An 18,654-nucleotide genomic window follows, 5' to 3' on the forward strand; every position below is an offset into this window, starting at 1 on the left:
TCCACATGTGAGGATCCTCCGACAGGATGTTAATTTCAATTTAAATGCCGTCCAGCTCCTTGAGAGCTCACAATGTCCTTTGGGCCGCAGGCGAGCGTCTCAAGCAACTTTGTCCAGCTTGGGTCAACTTCCTTGGCTCACTTTTGACTGCCACTTCTGACCTCCCTGCAATTGCATTGACCAAAAGTTGGAGGGCCTGCGGCCTTGGCTTGTGAACTTTAATTGGATTCTTTGTGAGGAGAGACAGTAATCAACTGCTCCAAGTTGAAATGAATTCATTTTGTGTGTTGACTCAATTTGGCTTCCTGGAAATAATCCCATTGCTGATCTTTCGCCACTCATTTGGCTAATTAAAATGGCATGAGCAAACAGAAGCTCATCCATTAACATTTATGAATTATCGGCTCGAATATAGCACACCGTCATGCCCCACGGTGGGAAAACCGCCCCATCTGACAGCCCATAATTCACACATCGAACTCGGGGTTACGGACTAAATCTTGGAGCAGCCGCGGAAATCACGTACAGCCAGGCGAAAGTTGCCGGATCCTTGGCATTATTGTCTTTTAAGCTAACCCACTTCCCCACGTTCTCCCTTCCCCGTCGACCACAACAGCTAATTAACGTTAATTTATTAAATCAGTGAGCAAGTAAAGGCATCCGAGCAACTTTCCTGCAGAATAACAAGCTTGGGATGGGGCAAAGACAGCGCCAAGAGCTGCCAGAGATAAAAGTTGCACACGACTCAGCTTGGTTCTGAAGCTCAGGCTTAAGCACTTTGGGTTTTTTCAATACCCAGCAGTTAAGGAGTTGGTAGGCATATTAGGTTCTAAGTATATAAAGGATAAAGGATATCAGTTTAAGGATGTATTTAATCATATACCTATTAATAAAGTACAGTTAACATTTCAATGATACAGAAGAAAAGATTTCAAGCCATTCAGAAATGTATGTATGGCTTATATTCAAACAGAAACATAAGTTCTAAATTAAAAGTTCGTATTGTCGAAATTAGGTCATTTCCTATATTTGAGGTACTATTTACTAGGTATTCCCTAGTCCATAAATCCTCTGAGAAATGCCTCGCATTCTCACTTGTCTTAGCTGGAAAAGCATGAAAACCACACGCAGCAATTATTAATTCAATTATTTTAGCGCAAACAGCCACCTCAGACTAGGAGCGAGAATCCTTGAATGCGAGAATCCTGCAGGACCAAGACGAAGGAAGCTGTGCGGCATAAATGAGTTCTCTTTTCAGAGCGAGTGGATGAAATAGAGTAGCACAAACACAATTAAGACAGCAGGGAACGGGGGAGCCGAAGAAAGAAAGGCGAGCAAATAAAGTGGCAAATTTAATTAGGAATCAGCAGAGAAAGCACTGGATCCGCACTTCGAGTCGGGGAATACCTGATGATAGCCCACATCACTCGCCGGACATGTGAATTAATAACAGCATCCGTTTCCGGGCGAAAAATGCCGGCCACTCGCACTGGCATTATAATAATAATATTAATAATGAGTGGCCAAAAAAGCAGACGGCGGCCAGCGTGTCCGTAACAACTTCCGGAATGAAGTTGGCCGTTTTATTGTCGCAGGAAAAGTTCCCCCGGGGGCAGCAAAATAAAGCGATGCCGAATGTAGGTAAATTGTGAATTGTAAAGTGCAAAAGTTTCCCAAGTCGGAGTCACCTGCTCGGGTTCCCAAACTAGCGAAGGAAGGGCGGGAGGAATCGAAACAAAGTCCCTTTTGTTTCAATTCACGTCCAGGACAATTGGCCGGGATCCAGACAGGAAAACCAGGACGGGCACAACCGAAGCTCATCAGGCATCAAGGTATAATTTGGCCTGGGACTATTTCATTTTACGGCCAAAGTGGCGCATTTGCATAAAGTTTTATTTTCTTTGACCCGCACTTGGGGATTTCTTTGACTTGCGTTCTCGTCCTTTTCCTGGCTGATTTCCATTTCGTCTACTTTGTCGCCAGGAAGTGATTTCCTGCAGCTGCAGCAATTGAAATTCAATATCTTACCCACCGAGGAGGGTGGTGGGAAACCCCAGGCGGGGCATGGGCATCGCTTAAAGCCGTGGATCAGCTTTAACAAGTGTTTGCACCACACACATCACTTCGTCACATCATCACATCCTTACATCCTTACATCAGTCAGCCTCCTCCAAACAAGCAGCCAGCGACTCCCTCGCAAATCCTTTCAATTGCTGCAATTTACTGGATAAATAGGATCAAAATCGAATTTAAATGGCAAACAAATTTTTACTGATTTCGATTTTGTTGACAGAACTTTTCACTTATGCTGCTGAATAACCAGATTATGCCGACAGGGGTTGTCTATTGGATCTATCGCACACCTCAAGCCCACACGGGGTAAATAAGTCCTTTAAATGGATGTTGTAACTGAAACATATAGGGTTTTACATCTTTTCTTTGAAGAAAGTGAAATTTAAACACCTTCAACTAGTGATTCATCCAAAGGAATCATAGCGATTTAAACGATTTGGAAATATTTTAATTAAATTTCGCATTTGCACTTGAATGGCTATCTCTGTGGCAGGCAAAACTATTTACGTGCCTTGAACAAAAGTGAAATCATTCGATTTTATTTATTTTCACTCGAAACTGAAAACTTTTCCCAGCTTCTCCCCAACCCGCCCGTTTTGAAAAGAAAACTTGCGCAAAAAGGCAACCGAAAACTTTTAGAGAAAACTTTCTTGGTTCTCTCCTCTTCCACAAACATAAACAAGATTAATTTCACATGTTTTCCAGGGGTGGCGAGGGCTTTTCCAGAGGCGGAGAATAGCTGCTCGAGTTATTACTTTGATTATGTTTATTCTAGTCATGAAATCCAAATGCCCGTTTCATGTGCACTTCATTTAATAAACCCATGCCGCCAAGTGAAAGCGCGAAATGATTTCCATGGCATTTTTGTGTGCTCGTGCAAGTTTTCCTCACTTCGTGTGATTAGCCAAGTGAAAAAACAAGAGATTAGGCAACTATTTCCAACTTCATTTGCCTATGGATAATGCGCTGGGGTATGGCAAACATCGTACCTCATTACTTATTCATCATTTTCGAGTTTAATGAGGTGGGACTGAATTTACTTCTTAGACTTATTAGCACACGTAGAACGTACTACACCCTATACCCACCTCTACTTCGATTATCTTTAATTGATTCGCTTGGGATTTGAAGGGTACGAAATCAAAGACAAAGCTCTTTAATATGGCCACTAATCTAGACACCGTCTGGGATCTTTCCACTATCTGACAAATTTGGCCGTCATCCAATGCGATTTGCGCCATTCTGCCCTCACTCATCCTATGGACCACGTCTAATCTCAGTCGGTGCGATCTGTATCTGTGGCGACTCTTAAGTGCTTTTAATTATGTCCACTTAAGTCTCAATATCGCCAGCTTCCGAAGCGCGCAAATCACACAGAACCACACACATTGCCGTCGCAGTGGAACAGGAAACTTACTTGGTAGTTGGGGAGCCGGAGGAACTGCTCAGCGCACTCTAAATAAAGCATAACAATTTATGAAATTTTAATTTTTACACTTAATAACACGCCGAGTTATGGGCGCGCCAAGTGAAACGGGCCAAGCGAATTCGCCAGGAAAAGCGGCCAAAGTGAGAATGGGGGGATGGGATATGGCTCAGGGGAACTTTCCTATAGAGACATCAATGTGAGACGAGCGGGCAGGTGGCCAAACCTCCGGGAGTGGGACAAACTGCGGTGCAACTTGTGTGGCATCAACCGCAGACGTTGGGCGCAATTAGAGACGCCCGATGCCCGCTATATATTTTTGGTGCCCGACCGACTCGCGGATTATGCCACAAGTCGGGTTGTCTCATGTTCGGAAAATTCGCCAATGCCAAACTGGAACATGCGATTTAAATAGCTTATATAAAATGATGACCATTAAATAACACACGAAACTATACAGATGTATGGACTAGATAATTATTGCAACACCATGGTGAAATTGAAAAGGAGGAGAACATCATGGACTTCGAATAATCCTCTGAATAATATACACGGCAATACAAACTGATTTGTAGAACCCCCACGGAAAAATACAGTTCTTGCGTGAGCTGAAAAGTCGATTCGATTGCTGCTTCAATTCAAAATGCTCCAATCAAGAATTTCCAATTCAAATTAAAGAGGCCACCGAATGGAAAATTCCTGGCGGAGGATTGGGTAATATGTTTTCCCGTCCGTTCCTCTTGTTCTCTGCTATCGTCCTATTCCGTTCCCGGGTGAACGTTTAAGAATTTTGAAAGCGCATCTCCATATTGTCTGATCAGTTCTGGCTGGGATCACTGGAGGTGCTAGAGTCCAGGTGCAATGCCCTCTCCATTGACTTATAATCGTTCGAGATCTCGACGGCGTTGTTGAGATCGTTCATCATGGTAGCGATGAGACCCTGGTGCTCCTGTTGCATTTTGGCTTGGATCAGCCTGTTTTCCTCAGCCTGGCGAAGAACCAAGGACTTGAAGAGGTTCTTCTGAATTTGCAGTTCGTCCTGCTTATATCCAGGTCTTTTATTGACCGGCACCGGAGTCCTGATGCTTTTTGGCACATTCAAGAGGCTGGTATCAAGCGGAGGTTTCTGTTTGACTGCGGAAATCTGGCCTCTGCTCACCAGAATTTTTCGTTTGGCAGCCACTTTGGCGTCATAGGAGCGTCGGGCTTGGTAGGCACTCTGGGTTTTGGTGACATTGCCACTGTTGGCCACTTGGCTGGTAATCAGTTTCGGGATTCGACTGGGACTCCTGCTTGTTGTAGGCTTATTGGGTTGCTGCTCACATTTTACAGGCAAAGTAAACTGTGACTTGGGAATTTGCACCAGATCTCTTCGCCACAGTTGATGATGAAGCTTCGAAAGATCAGGACTTGTGGAGCTCCGATGAAGTGGCTCCAGGACATTCTCCGTTGGCTTGGTGTTCTCCGCCTTCGGGGGATCCAACTTGGTCACCCAACCACTCTTTGCTGTGGCCAACTTCACGGGTCTCAGCGTGACAACCACTCTTTGCGGTGGAGTCAGAGAAGCATCCTCCAGTACCAGCTGAGTAGTCATCCCAATTGGCTTGCATGGCGGAGCAGACATCTGCATGGCCATGTCGGCTGTGTGATCATAGATCATCGTCTCCGATTGCTGTAATCTTTGGCGGAAGCGTCCCATTATGACCGGAGGACCAAATCCTGGTTGCGATTTTGTATTGGTAGATGCATCCCTCCGTTCAGGACTTGTAAACTGGTTTCTCTTCTGGACCACCTCCTTGGTCAAGGCGCACAAGCGCAGCCGCATCATTTCCAGTCTCTTCCAGTCAGTCATCTATTAGGGATATAATACAGTTCATATGCTATCTATCTCAGAAGATAATCACCAACCACTGGAGGCAGAATAGGTTTTTCATTCAGGCAGTATCCCGACTCGAACTCGCCACCTCCAATATTATTCAGATCACTAAGCAACGTCAGCTGCTCTGTTTCTCCGGCCATTTTCTGAAAATTTCGCGTAGAAATTTCGTGTGGAAATTGCAGGTATCAAAAAATATCTTTATGTTCAGGAATTTATTTGTTGTGTGATGTGTAGGTTAAAGGAATGGAATGGAATTGGAAAGGCATGTGAGTTGAACCAACAACGGCTGACATTTGTAGAATGAGTGTGTTTGCTAGGAGAACTAGCATACACACCACTAGACTACACTGGGAAAAATACTCTACACGCACACAGAATCGATAGGTTTATGTTCTAAGTCCGCTAGGGCGCTTTTTTCCTAGTGCATACCACATGCACTGGCCATCCGCACTTTTGCCTCTAAATCCGGACGGAGAGTCTGACAAATGCGCCGCTCGTCGCCGGAGCGTGCCACAAAAGGTACGGGCAGTCGAGCGTGGAGCTGGCAAACAAGGAGCCCAAATAAAGTCCACTCCATTACCGGCAGGACATTCGTCCTCTCACTGTACATACATACGTGTGTGCGGACCGTCTGGAAATTTGTCTTGGGCGCTTGTAGGTGTGATTTGTTTTTTAAATTTCAGACCGGAGCTGCAGAAGCTTGCCAATTTGTCTCCCCCGGTGGCTGGTTGACTTTTTATTTGCAACGGAGTCACGTAGCATTTTCACTTGCATACTTGCGACATGCGTCAATTTTCCACTAAATTTGCCATGTCAAACATATTTCGGACCGGCCTGCAGCTCCTCTCCCCTTAAAGAATTCAAATTAATACATTAACAGCTCCGGATAAGCGACCTTCGGGGAGGAAAGTAAATGCTTGGCTCCCACCGACAGGTAATAAACGCCGAGTCGTTCGTGCCAAAGTCTCGAAAGTTTTGCTCCAAGGCAATTTGCCTCAAGTGGCAATTCGGGAGCGTGCCAAGTGCCTCGGTAACGGTAACAGCCCACGGATTACGAGAACACGGCGTGGGCACAAGTGGGTTAAGGCGGGGCACTCTGCGGCTAACCGCCTGCGCCACAAAAGGTATTTATCTCATTGTGTAGATTAAGAGCTGCTCTCAAATTAGGTGAGTGTCGTCACGTGACACAAGATGAGATCTAGATGGCGATGAGGTTGGAAATAAAGGAAAGGTGGATGGGTGGTTCGATGAAGGGGGTTCAAGGCTGGGCTGGGAGAGGGATACCAATGTTAAATGCTTGCTCTAAATATGGCTTAAATTGGTCGCACAGCTAAAATGACTACTGTTTTGTGCAGCCAATTATCTCCACTTATTAGCCATATCAACTTTTAGTCGGTATAGGAAAATTCATATTTTCCAATTTTTCGCATTTTTTATAAGGGGTACCATCATCAAAATTTGGAAAAATGGCAAAATTCGGACTTTTCTAGGCTGGAATGCCATTCGATTGGAAATTTTGTAACGATTTCAGCAAGGTATGCCATTCCGTATTGAGGGTACTACTTTTTTTGTTTTTGCAGAAATACTGATTATTTTATTTCGCTAAATCGGGGTGACCGTCCGAAGTTTATTATGCAAAGCTTAACCCCATTGGAAACCTGTGCCCCAATCCCACTCCTCGCTTTGTTGAAAGAGAGCCAGACTCCGATCCGGTTACACTTCATAAATTTAAAGAATTATGAGCCGTGACCCAGACGGAAGCGGAATGCAATTCAGCGAAGTGGCCAGGACGCAGTGAGTCCTGGAGGAAGGAGGTCAACAGGTAATAACGGTTGCACGATTGGCTGGCCCTGACAATTTCTGCTGGATTTACAACCCTAGTGGAAGGAGGCGATATCGGATTGCAAGCTTCTTACGTTATAATCCCTTTTGTGGTCGAGCAATCGATGTTAGTTGAGCATTGATTTTCGCTGATTTGGAAGGAAAGTTCAAGAGTCGCTGGCTGAAGTTCAAAGGCTTGGCTTTAATTGAGTTGCCACTGGGTTCATGCATATGCAGGGCGCAATTAAAAGTGCGCCAAGAAAAAGCGAGAAAGACAAACACTGGCGGAGGAAAACTCCTTGGAGGGGTGGAAAATGTCTGCGAGTGACTCAAGTCGAGTCTCCTGTCTGTTGACATTTCGCGGTATGGAAAAAATTAAATTAAAATGCAAATTAGGCATTCCTGCCGCGGAGTCTGGCCTGCAGTCTGCGATCCCCTTTTGCGGTCCTCGCTTTTCGTCCTGGCGTCTTGGGCAAAAGTGACAAATTGTTGTAAACACTGCAAGTTACGTATACGCCTCGTGGGACCTCGTGGGACAGTCACCTACGAGAAGCGGGTTCAAAGGGGCGAGTAGAGGGAGCTCCACCTATTGTATACATATTTTAACACAGCCAAGAAGTGCCGACTTAGGGCCAAGATGAATGTTTTTATTTCTGCGCCTTTCGCCGTTCGTCCTTCGTTTCTGCGGTAAATTATGCAAAGTAGTTGCGTAATGCTCTTGTTACAATAATTTAATCTTGTAATCTGTTTCTGTTCGACTCCCGGCAAGTGCCATAAATAATTCAGCTGGCCCGCTGCTGCAGATGCCGCAGGGAAATATCCTTGGAAGGAATCTTTGCATTTTTAATTTCAAGGTAAACAAGCGCAGATAACTTCGCCGCCAGAAACGGAATCCTAATGAGCCTCTGCTCAAGGTGACTTCTTCTACTTTGGATTGACATTTCAGCGAAGACTGAGCCAGTTAATTCAATTTCCGCAAGCTGAAACAAAAATAAAAGAAGAGTTCACAAAGTTTATCCACGCAACCCCTTTTTTGATTCCTGGCGAAGGACATTCAGGGGAAGGGGCACTAACGAACCCCATTTGCGGCTGGCTAATTGTGCCATACGCATCCTTTGAAGAGCTTCTAAGAAACACGCTATGGGATAAAAAATATTTTTTCAACTGTTACAAGTGCCTTCAAAATCTTTAAAAGGCATTCTTAAATTCACAAACATTCTTAGCTAATTATTCCCTGTGCTTCCTTTAAGAATCCTTTCACAGGATTCCACGTCAGGCCAAGACCATAAATCAGCTGTCACAAAATGTAAATCCACCGGCAAAAAAGAAATCGCAGACAATATAAAATTTCAATAACATTCCCGGCGTGTCTTGTCCTTTGGCACAAGGTGCACATGGAGCAGCCACAGAGTCGCACATCCAGAGGCAATAAGGATACGCTTTTTTGGGCGGAAGGAGTTGGTAAACAGGATCCTAGCGGAAGCAATACACGTTGACACGTCGCACGGATACAAAATGTGGCGCTGTTAGTTCCGCACTTTCGCCGGAGACAAAGGACAGCAGCGTAATGTAACGGAAACCCTATTGAATTGCGATAAAAATCGCGTTTGCCAGCGAGCACCCATTGAACCGCCCCAGCCCGCGTCCTTTTCGTCCTTGTGCTGCAGCAGACATGGGGTTAGCCGTTTTAAAGCATACTTTGCGGCTTGTCAACAGGCGGCAAAATTTATTGCAAATGTACGCCAAAAGAGTTGCACGAAGCCAGAGACGACTGTGGTGTGTCTAAACGGGTAGTTTCCCTATAGCGAAGGCCTTGTATATTGTTGGCTACAAATGAAATACAAAGAAAGCTACCTTAAGTCCCACATATTAGAACCCAATTGCCATTTCAATACTGTATTGATATGAAGTTCACATTTAAACGCACCATTCTTATGAAAGTGCATCCTACATTCGTGGTCTTCAGTTTGGAATTCTGCTCCTGCTGACAATGTTATCGTTACGCTTATTGATTGACATTTTTTGCACTGTGCCACGATTCCTTCCCCTTAACCCTTTGTCACCCCAGGAACGGTGACATTTGGCAACGGCGGCCAAGGGTTAAGAGAAAGCGACAGCTGGTGCTCTGGTTTCCAGTTTCGGTTTTTGTTTCGATATAGGAGAAGAGTGAAAAGCCCAAGGAGCAGTTATCATCTGGGGCAGGTATGCCAAGACCATTTCCCTTATGAGTCCATATGGCTCGGTTCTGGCTTACACGCACATCCTGTCAGCAGCAGGACCTTCCAGGACCAAAGGACCATTCACATCACCTACACAATGCGAGCGGAGACGCACAATGGCCACATCAATTGTGCATTTCATTTAACTTGCCACGCCCGTGTGACTTTTAAGTGTTGCCTTATACGGCACACGCACACCCCCGCAAAGCCCCTGGAAATTTTCCCCATCCCGGGATCCCCGAGTGCTGGACATGACAGCTTCTGCATGAGCAACTCGCTCTCTAAAACTGCCCCTATGGCAAACATGTTGCTGCCAAAAGGCCGAAAGCCAAGGCCCGTAGTCTGTAGGTTTTTAGGTGTGTTTAGGTATTATCTTGTGCTGGGTGTGAAGGGGTATTGCTGGTGGTGAGCATGTGGCATGTGGCCCCACCCACTGCGCACCATCCACCGCCCACAGCAAACTTTGTGTGCGTTTGTGTCATTGTTAAATTTTGCGCTCGAACGATCTGCAACGGATGACATCCGTATGGCAGGCAAGTTACTTTTTGATTTACAGTATGCTACTTTCTATACCCCTTACGGAACGGGGTATATGGATTAAAGGGAGAATCAGGAATAAATATGATATGGTAATTTTAAAACTAAAAGAGTCGTTTAACAATATTTAAAGTACTTTCTTTTAATTTGTTTAATTGTTTTATTTAGTGGAAAACCGTTTGGATTATTTAGCCACGAATCTGAGTAGTGAAGTACTGGGAATATAAATTGCCTCGAAGGGTTCTGCACATTTCTAACTTGTTCATCAAACGCCTGGCTGCCCCGCCTGACCTCTGACCCTGGAGCAGCTTCCTGTCCCCGCGCCCAAGCCCCGAATCCCTATCCCGATCCGGAGCACTCGTCCTGTCCAAGGTGCAGCAAAGGTTGTCACAAGTCGCCCGCCTGTCGTTTGCTGGTTGTTGGTTGTCGGTTGTTGGCTGTCGTTAGCATTTGGTTTAAATTGCGCAAAATGCGTGTAATTGCTGGAACTGACGATTGAATGAGCCCGTGTATTAGGAGGAGATGCAGACCGAGATGGAGATGGCAGATGGAAGCCAGTCCGGTGGAGATTTAAAGTTTCTGATTTGATTTGAGGACGAGCTCTATCGTGTACCCTCAATCCTCAATTCGCAATCCTAAGACCCCTTCTCCAATCGACCGGCTGGCTGTAGTAATTATGAGCGCATTGTTGTGCGAAAAATTGAGTTTCAGTTTCGGGGTTTCGAGTTTGTTTAGAGCTAAACTTGTGCCGCACTACTTGGACTTTGCGGATGGGGATGGAGCTACGGCTGGTCTGCATCTGGAAGTGGACTCTGGCAGATGTTTCCGTTTCCGCTTCGGGCTGGCAACAAAGTGAAAGTGTCCGGAAGGCCAGAGAAAGCTGTGGAGTGGCTAGAGAAACTTAAGCGAAATGCTGTTGCCATTAGAATGGGTTGAAATTACATTAGGAAGAAGGGCTTGTATTGAAGAACTGTACTTTGTTTAATTTATAAAGGGGAATAGTTGGATATTCCTTGTTCACCACATTATACACCCTTTCTTTTCCTGTATTAACCTTTATACAGCCACCTTTCACATTTTCAGTTTCACTTTACGCTCAAGTAGGCGCAATTAAAAAAACTCCTTTCCCTGCTGCACTTTCCATTTTCGCATTTCCATTTGCATGTGCAATGCCTGTTATTATTGCTGTTGATAAAAGATTGCACAATGTTTACTCGCACCACCCACAGACCACCGCCCACCGCCCACTGCGCCCCGCCCCCTTTCGCCCACTGCATGGCAGCATTTTTCGCAATGGGCAATGCAAATTTGCGGCCGATGCGGTAATTGCCGCTCATTATGGTCAGGCAAATGTGGCCATCGCCATTTGCCAGTTGGCTGGGAAGCTGGCTGGGAATATGGAACCCGAACCCGACTGATAAGACAAATGCAGCATCCACCTGCCACGCCCACGCGGTCCAACGGTCCAACGCCCCCATTGCACTCGCTTTTAATGCAATTTTTACATTTCGCCCGCGCAAAAGAGGCGCTGGCCAGGAACCGGTCCATAAGTCACTTTAATGGGCTTTCAATGAGGTGTGCCCCGGGAAAATGGCAAATGCATTAATGGCATTTTAATGTTGAGGTATTCCAATGGGTCTGTGCTGTGCTACCCCCACACCCAGGTAAGGGTTAAAGGCTAGTGGGTAAGGGTCGCCTGTAATTTCAGGCATTTCTAGGAAACTACAAGGAACAGAACTGCTTTAAATGACCATAACATAGTTTGGCGAAAACTTGATGCCACAAAAAGGTAGTTGTCGCCCCGGGAAATAATAAATTATTTTGAGCAAATGCCGCAGGAATTTTGTGCTTGCCAAGGAAAAGTTAAGAAGCCAAAAAGTGTATGTATAAAATGTGGGAATCGTTTTCCATGAGATTTATTGGGGACTGTACGGTTAACCGAGGTTCGCTGGAATTTATGTGACTGCGTTTGTCATCTTGCCGGCGAAAGGAATTCGAAGGATTCACACCTCCGAAAAATATGCATATGGCTGGGAAATTCTCCAAAGCCCCCGACCACATGTCCGATTTAATTTGCTGGAAAATTTAAACAATGAAAAGCGGGGGCGGCATAGGAATTAATTCCCAGCCACGGAATGAACTTTGACACCTCGTGCAGCAATTTTGCGGTGGACAAACCTTTTTGGGACTTTGCAACTTCCATGCGAATCCCATTCGGGGTTTTCAGTTGCTTTTTTTATGTTTTTTATTTTTTGGGTTTAATGAGCCCGGACCGATGTCGACAGCAACATTATTATTCCAAATAAAAGCGCATTATGCTGGATTATCAACTCAAGTCCGGAGTGGAAATAGAGCGCGTCCCATATGGCGAGAAAGGTGGGAAATGCGAAAACTTAATTTCCATCTGGCACGCCATGTATGAGGCATCCGCATTCCACTGCCCCGGATAAAGGACATGGGATACGGGGCACAGAACACGGGACACGGGACACTTGACCATTCGGCCACTGCCACCCCCTCGGCGGGTTTGGCTTAATGAATGTGCCGAGTCGTCCTTTCCACATTTTGCTGTCCTGTCCTGTCCTCTCCGCTTTGCAATTAAATGTGAAAATGTTGAAAATAATTTGCATTACGTCCCTGGCTTATCGCCTCTGCAATTAAGGTAGTTTCTGGAAGGGTTCTGTTTGCTCCGCAGGATGGGTGTTCACACATGAACACGAATATATTTAAAGACTTACAATTTTGGGCTCCGTTCATATCTTATGTAAATGAATCGAGAGCGATAAATTATATTTAGGATTTTGTTATCTAAGGCGACATGGGTGCATTGCTCAAAAACATGTGCACACCACATGAGTCAGTCACTTGAGATCGTTCCCCGCCTCCTAAAATAGTCCCTTAGTGGGAAACCACAGATAAGGTCCTCGCCGCTCAAGATAGGCAGATGTGCCCGAGCGTGGGACCTCGATAAGGCGGGGACTATTTACTTAGGCCTCTGCGTAGGCCATTTACTTTAAGATGCGATTCTCATGTCACCTATTTAAACCGAAGATATTTCCAAATAAAAGCAGTTTCTTACAAAAACTCAACGAGTAAAGTCTTCTTATTTGGGATTTTACATTTGGTCAATCGAGCCTTTAATCGACTCTGCAGTTTCCCCCTACCAAAGGTAAGGAACTCAGAGAAAGGCCAGCTCCTTTAAGCATCTTACAGCTAAAGGTAGCAAAAATAAGTGACTCTTGTTTCCCCCTACCAAAGGTAAGGAACAGAGTATAAATATAAAAAGCAAAAAGATACAAAAGAATCTTTTATGTTTTAAAACAAGCACCTTATAGTCTATAGCTAAAGGTTGCTTTGTGTACCATTATAAATTGTGGTAAGGCGTGCTTGAGGCCATACATCAGCAATTGTGAAATTAAAAAGTGCATAACAAAAGTGCCTTATAAATGCTCTAATAGCATTAAATCAGCTCATAAATAGAGTGCAGTGTATATGCCATAAGAGCATAAATTAAATAAAAAGTGCCTGAAAACAGTGCCTTATAAATGCTCTAATAGCATTAAATCAGCTCATAAATAGAGTGCAGTGTATATGCCAAAAGAGCATAAATGCCGAAATAAATGGCTAAAAAACAAAAAATCTGACTGGACTACAAAAATAATAAAACGTGCCAAATAAAAAAAAAAATCATCTTTAAACATCGACGGAGCCTTAAAGAAGAGAAGGAAGTCGAATTCAAAGGAGCCTCTACCAGCAGCAGAAGCAGCAACAACAGCAGCAGCAGAAGCAGCAACAGCAGTAGCAACAGCAGCAACAACAGCAGCAACAGCAGCAGCAACAACAACGACATCAGCTAAGTCAAAACAAGAATTTTCTGTTTATCCAAACACACATATATATATAAATACATATAAAATACATATACACGTACTATATATATTAAGAAATTACAAAAAATTTTCAAAATGATGTCAGAAAAGACTATTCAATTCCTTAAGAAGCAGTCCGAAATTATTTTGGAAATTAGAAAGTTGGAAGTAAAACCAACATTAACAGATGTAGAAATTCTAAAATTAAATGAGCTTCAAAAATGTTTCATTGCTAATCATAGCAATTTGTTAAAGATCGGCGTTGTCGATCATGAATATTTTAACGCGAAGCAGTATGATTTAATAATGATGGTGTTAGAAAAAATTAAAAATAAAAATGAAAAAATTAAGGGCGAGTCGGTAGAAAACACTTTCCCTAAATCAAACACTGTCCCTAAATCAAACCCTCCCCCTACATTAAACCTTGAAATGTGTGGTCACCCTGAAAAAGAGGGTATAGCACAAAACAACGCTTTAAAAGTAGAGCAGGCATTTCGAAATAATGTTGGCCAATTTCGAGTATATCTAGAAGATACGTCTAAACTAATAGACAGTAGTCCAGATTTCCTTAAAATAAGGAAAAATAAAATTGAATTTTTATGGCATAAAATAGATAACCTGATTGAACAGGTGAATAGTCATTTTGAGAGCTCGCTATTCGAAGAAGAAATTAGCGAACTTGAATTTGACAAACAAAATATTATTACAGCCATTAATAGTCGACTCAGTGGCACAATAAATAAAGCTGAAATGTCGACGGTTGTTAAGGCGGAGGAGTTACCAACCCTGCCTAAAATACAGATTCCCACTTTCTTTGGTGATTCCAAAGAATGGGATCTTTTTAATGAACTCTTTACAGAGCTCATACATGTGAGAGAGGATCTCAGTCCTTCTCTCAAATTTAATTATCTAAAGTCAGCATTAAAAGGAGAAGCCAGAAATGTGGTTACTCATTTACTGCTCGGCTCTGGAGAAAATTATGAAGCCACTTGGGAGTTTTTGACCAAGCGATATGAGAATAAAAGAAACATATTCTCAGATCATATGAATAGGCTTATGGATATGCCAAATTTAAATTTAGAATCCAATAAGCAAATAAAGACATTTATTGACACGATTAACGAGTCAATTTATATTATAAAATTAAAGGCACAATTACCAGAAGATGTGGATGCAATTTTCGCTCACATAATTCTTCGGAAATTCAATAAAGAATCACTCAATTTATATGAAAGCCATGTTAAAAAGACAAAAGAAATACAGGCACTTTCTGATGTCATGGACTTTTTAGAGCAAAGGCTCAATTCTATATCATCATTCTCACAGGAAGTAAAACCTGTAAAGAAAATGATTAATAATAACAAGAATAAAAATTATAGTGACAATTGTGCATATTGCAAACTACCAGGGCATTATTTAATTCAATGCCATAAATTTAAAATAATGAATCCAGCAGAACGGTCTGACTGGGTAAGAAAAAATGGGATTTGCCTAAGATGTCTGAGGCATCCGTTTGGTAAAAAATGTATAAGCGAGCAGCTTTGTTCGACTTGTCGTAAACCTCACCACACGTTACTTCACTTTGCAGGTCATAATCCAGAAAAAGTGAATACGCGTAGAACAACAGGTCAAGCCTTGTTGGCCACGGCCTTGATTCAAGTAAAGTCGAGGTATGGAGGCTTTGAACAATTAAGAGCATTGATTGATAGTGGCTCTCAAAGCACAATTATTTCAGAAGAGTCTGCACAGATTCTAAAATTGAAAAAATTTCGGTCTCATACTGAAATAAGTGGAGTATCTTCCACAGGAACGTGCATCTCCAAGCACAAAGCGGTTATTTCGATAAGAAATTCTCCGAAAAATTTAGAAATTGAAGCAATTATTCTCCCAAAACTTATGAAGGCACTTCCAGTCAACACGATTAATGTTGATCAGAAAAAATGGAAGAACTTTAGATTAGCCGACCCCGATTTTAATAAACCGGGTCGCATTGATCTAATCATTGGAGCAGACGTATATACTCACATTCTGCAAAATGGAGTTATAAAAATAGACGGTCTCCTTGGGCAAAAAACTGATTTCGGGTGGATAGTTTCTGGATGTAAAAAATCCAAAGGAAAAGAAACCATTGTAGCCACAACAATAGAAATAAAAGAGTTAGATCGCTACTGGGAAGTGGAAGAAGAAGAAAAAGATGATATCGAGTCTGAAATCTGTGAAAATAAATTTATCAAAACGACAAAAAAAGATTCAGATGGGCGATACATTGTGTCAATTCCATTCAAGGAGGATGTCACCTTAGGAGATTCAAAGAAACAAGCGATAGCTCGTTACATGAATCTGGAGAAAAAACTAAAAAGAAATGAAAAACTTAAGGTTGACTACACTAAATTCATGAATGAATACATGGATTTAGGACACATGATTGAAGTGAGTGATGAAGGCAAATATTTTTTACCGCACCAGGCAGTGATTAGAGATTCAAGCCTTACGACCAAATTGAGAGTAGTTTTTGATGCTTCAGCAAAAACTACGAATAACAAAAGTTTGAACGACATAATGTGGGTTGGGCCACGAGTTCAAAAAGATATTTTTGACATTATTATTAAATGGAGAAAATGGGAATTTGTTGTTTCGGCAGACATTGAAAAGATGTACCGACAAATTAAAATAGATAATAATGATCAAAAATATCAATATATTTTATGGAGAAATTCTCCAAAAGAAAAAATTAAAACATATAAATTAACCACAGTCACTTACGGAACTGCATCTGCACCATATTTGGCTACCAGGGTTCTGGTAGATATTGCAGATAAATGTAAAAACCAAGTTATTAGTGCAATAATTAGGAATGATTTCTATATGGATGACCTAATGACTGGAGCTGATTCGGTAGAGGAAGCTAATAAATTAATAACATTAATTCTCCATGAATTGCAGAAAGTTGGATTCAACTTAAGGAAATGGATTTCCAACAATTCCAAAATATTAACCACTGTGGAGGACACAGGGGACAATAAGGTTCTCAATATTATCGAAAATGAATGTGTTAAAACTTTAGGACTAAAATGGGAACCTCAAAATGATTTATTTAAGTTCAGCGTAAATTGTAATGATGAATCAAAAAATATAAATAAGCGCGTTGTGTTATCAACGCTAGCAAAAATATTTGATCCGTTAGGATGGTTGGCACCAGTCACGGTTTCAGGAAAACTTTTTATTCAAAAACTTTGGATAAATAAAAGTGAATGGGATCAGGAATTATCCATAGAAGATAAAAATTATTGGGAAAAATATAAAGAAAATTTATTATTGTTAGAGAATATTCGAATCCCAAGGTGGATTAATTCAAACAGTTCTTCAGTCATTCAGATTCACGGATTTGCGGACGCCTCCGAAAAAGCATATGCTGCAGTAGTCTATGCTAAAGTAGGACCTCATGTTAATATAATAGCTAGCAAAAGTAGAGTCAACCCTATAAAAAATAGGAAGACAATTCCCAAACTCGAGCTGTGTGCAGCTCACCTGCTTAGTGAATTAATCCAAAGACTAAAAGGATCAATTGACAATATAATGGAGATCTATGCTTGGAGTGATTCCACGATTACCTTAGCATGGATTAACAGTGGTCAAAGTAAGATCAAATTTATAAAAAGAAGAACGGATGACATTCGGAAATTAAAAAATACTGAATGGAATCATGTTAAGTCAGAGGATAATCCAGCAGATTTAGCATCCAGGGGAGTGGATTCTAACCAGTTGATCAACTGTGATTTTTGGTGGAAAGGTCCGAAATGGCTAGCAGACCCAAAAGAACTTTGGCCTCGGCAGCAGTCTGTAGAAGAACCTGTCTTAATAAATACGGTATTAAATGACAAAATAGATGATCCTATTTACGAATTAATAGAAAGGTATTCCAGTATAGAAAAACTTATACGTATAATAGCATACATAAATAGATTCGTGCAGATGAAAACAAGAAATAAAGCCTATTCATCAATTATTTCAGTAAAGGAGATAAGAATAGCGGAAACAGTTGTTATTAAGAAACAACAAGAATACCAGTTTAGGCAAGAGATAAAGTGCCTTAAAATCAAAAAGGAAATCAAGACAAATAATAAAATATTGTCATTGAATCCATTTTTGGACAAGGATGGGGTTCTAAGAGTTGGAGGAAGATTGCAAAATTCCAATGCAGAATTTAATGTTAAACATCCAATCATTTTAGAAAAATGCCACCTAACAAGCTTATTAATAAAAAATGCTCATAAGGAAACATTGCATGGAGGGATAAACCTAATGCGAAACTATATCCAAAGAAAGTATTGGATTTTCGGGTTGAAAAATTCGTTGAAAAAGTATTTAAGAGAATGTGTAACGTGTGCAAGGTATAAACAAAATACAGCTCAGCAAATAATGGGTAACTTGCCAAAATATAGAGTGACGATGACATTCCCGTTTCTTAATACTGGAATAGATTACGCAGGTCCTTATTATGTTAAATGTTCAAAAAATCGTGGCCAAAAAACATTTAAAGGATACGTTGCTGTATTCGTTTGCATGGCCACCAAAGCCATACACTTAGAAATGGTAAGCGATCTAACTTCAGACGCATTTTTAGCAGCACTCAGAAGATTTATTGCTAGACGGGGAAAATGTTCCAATATCTATTCAGACAACGGAACAAATTTTGTAGGAGCTGCAAGAAAATTAGATCAAGAGTTATTTAATGCAATACAAGAAAATATAACGATTGCAGCGCAGCTTGAAAAGGACAGGATTGATTGGCATTTTATTCCCCCGGCAGGACCTCACTTCGGAGGTATT

General features: G+C 42.0%; 1 protein-coding gene across 1 annotated transcript; it reads right to left on the reverse strand.

Annotated features, from left to right (window-relative positions):
- Positions 1-3,955: 3,955 nt before the first annotated feature.
- LOC117145691 lies at positions 3,956-5,662 on the reverse strand. Its single transcript, XM_033311432.1, has 2 exons — positions 5,408-5,662; positions 3,956-5,351 (listed from the first exon to the last, which is right to left on the reverse strand). Exons 1-2 carry the CDS (start codon positions 5,516-5,518, stop codon positions 4,317-4,319), a joined length of 1,146 nt encoding a protein of 381 aa, XP_033167323.1. The 5' UTR covers positions 5,519-5,662; the 3' UTR covers positions 3,956-4,316.
- Positions 5,663-18,654: the final 12,992 nt, after the last annotated feature.

This window comes from Drosophila mauritiana, chromosome 3R, assembly GCF_004382145.1.
Source record: "Drosophila mauritiana strain mau12 chromosome 3R, ASM438214v1, whole genome shotgun sequence".
NCBI lineage: Eukaryota > Metazoa > Arthropoda > Insecta > Diptera > Drosophilidae > Drosophila > Drosophila mauritiana.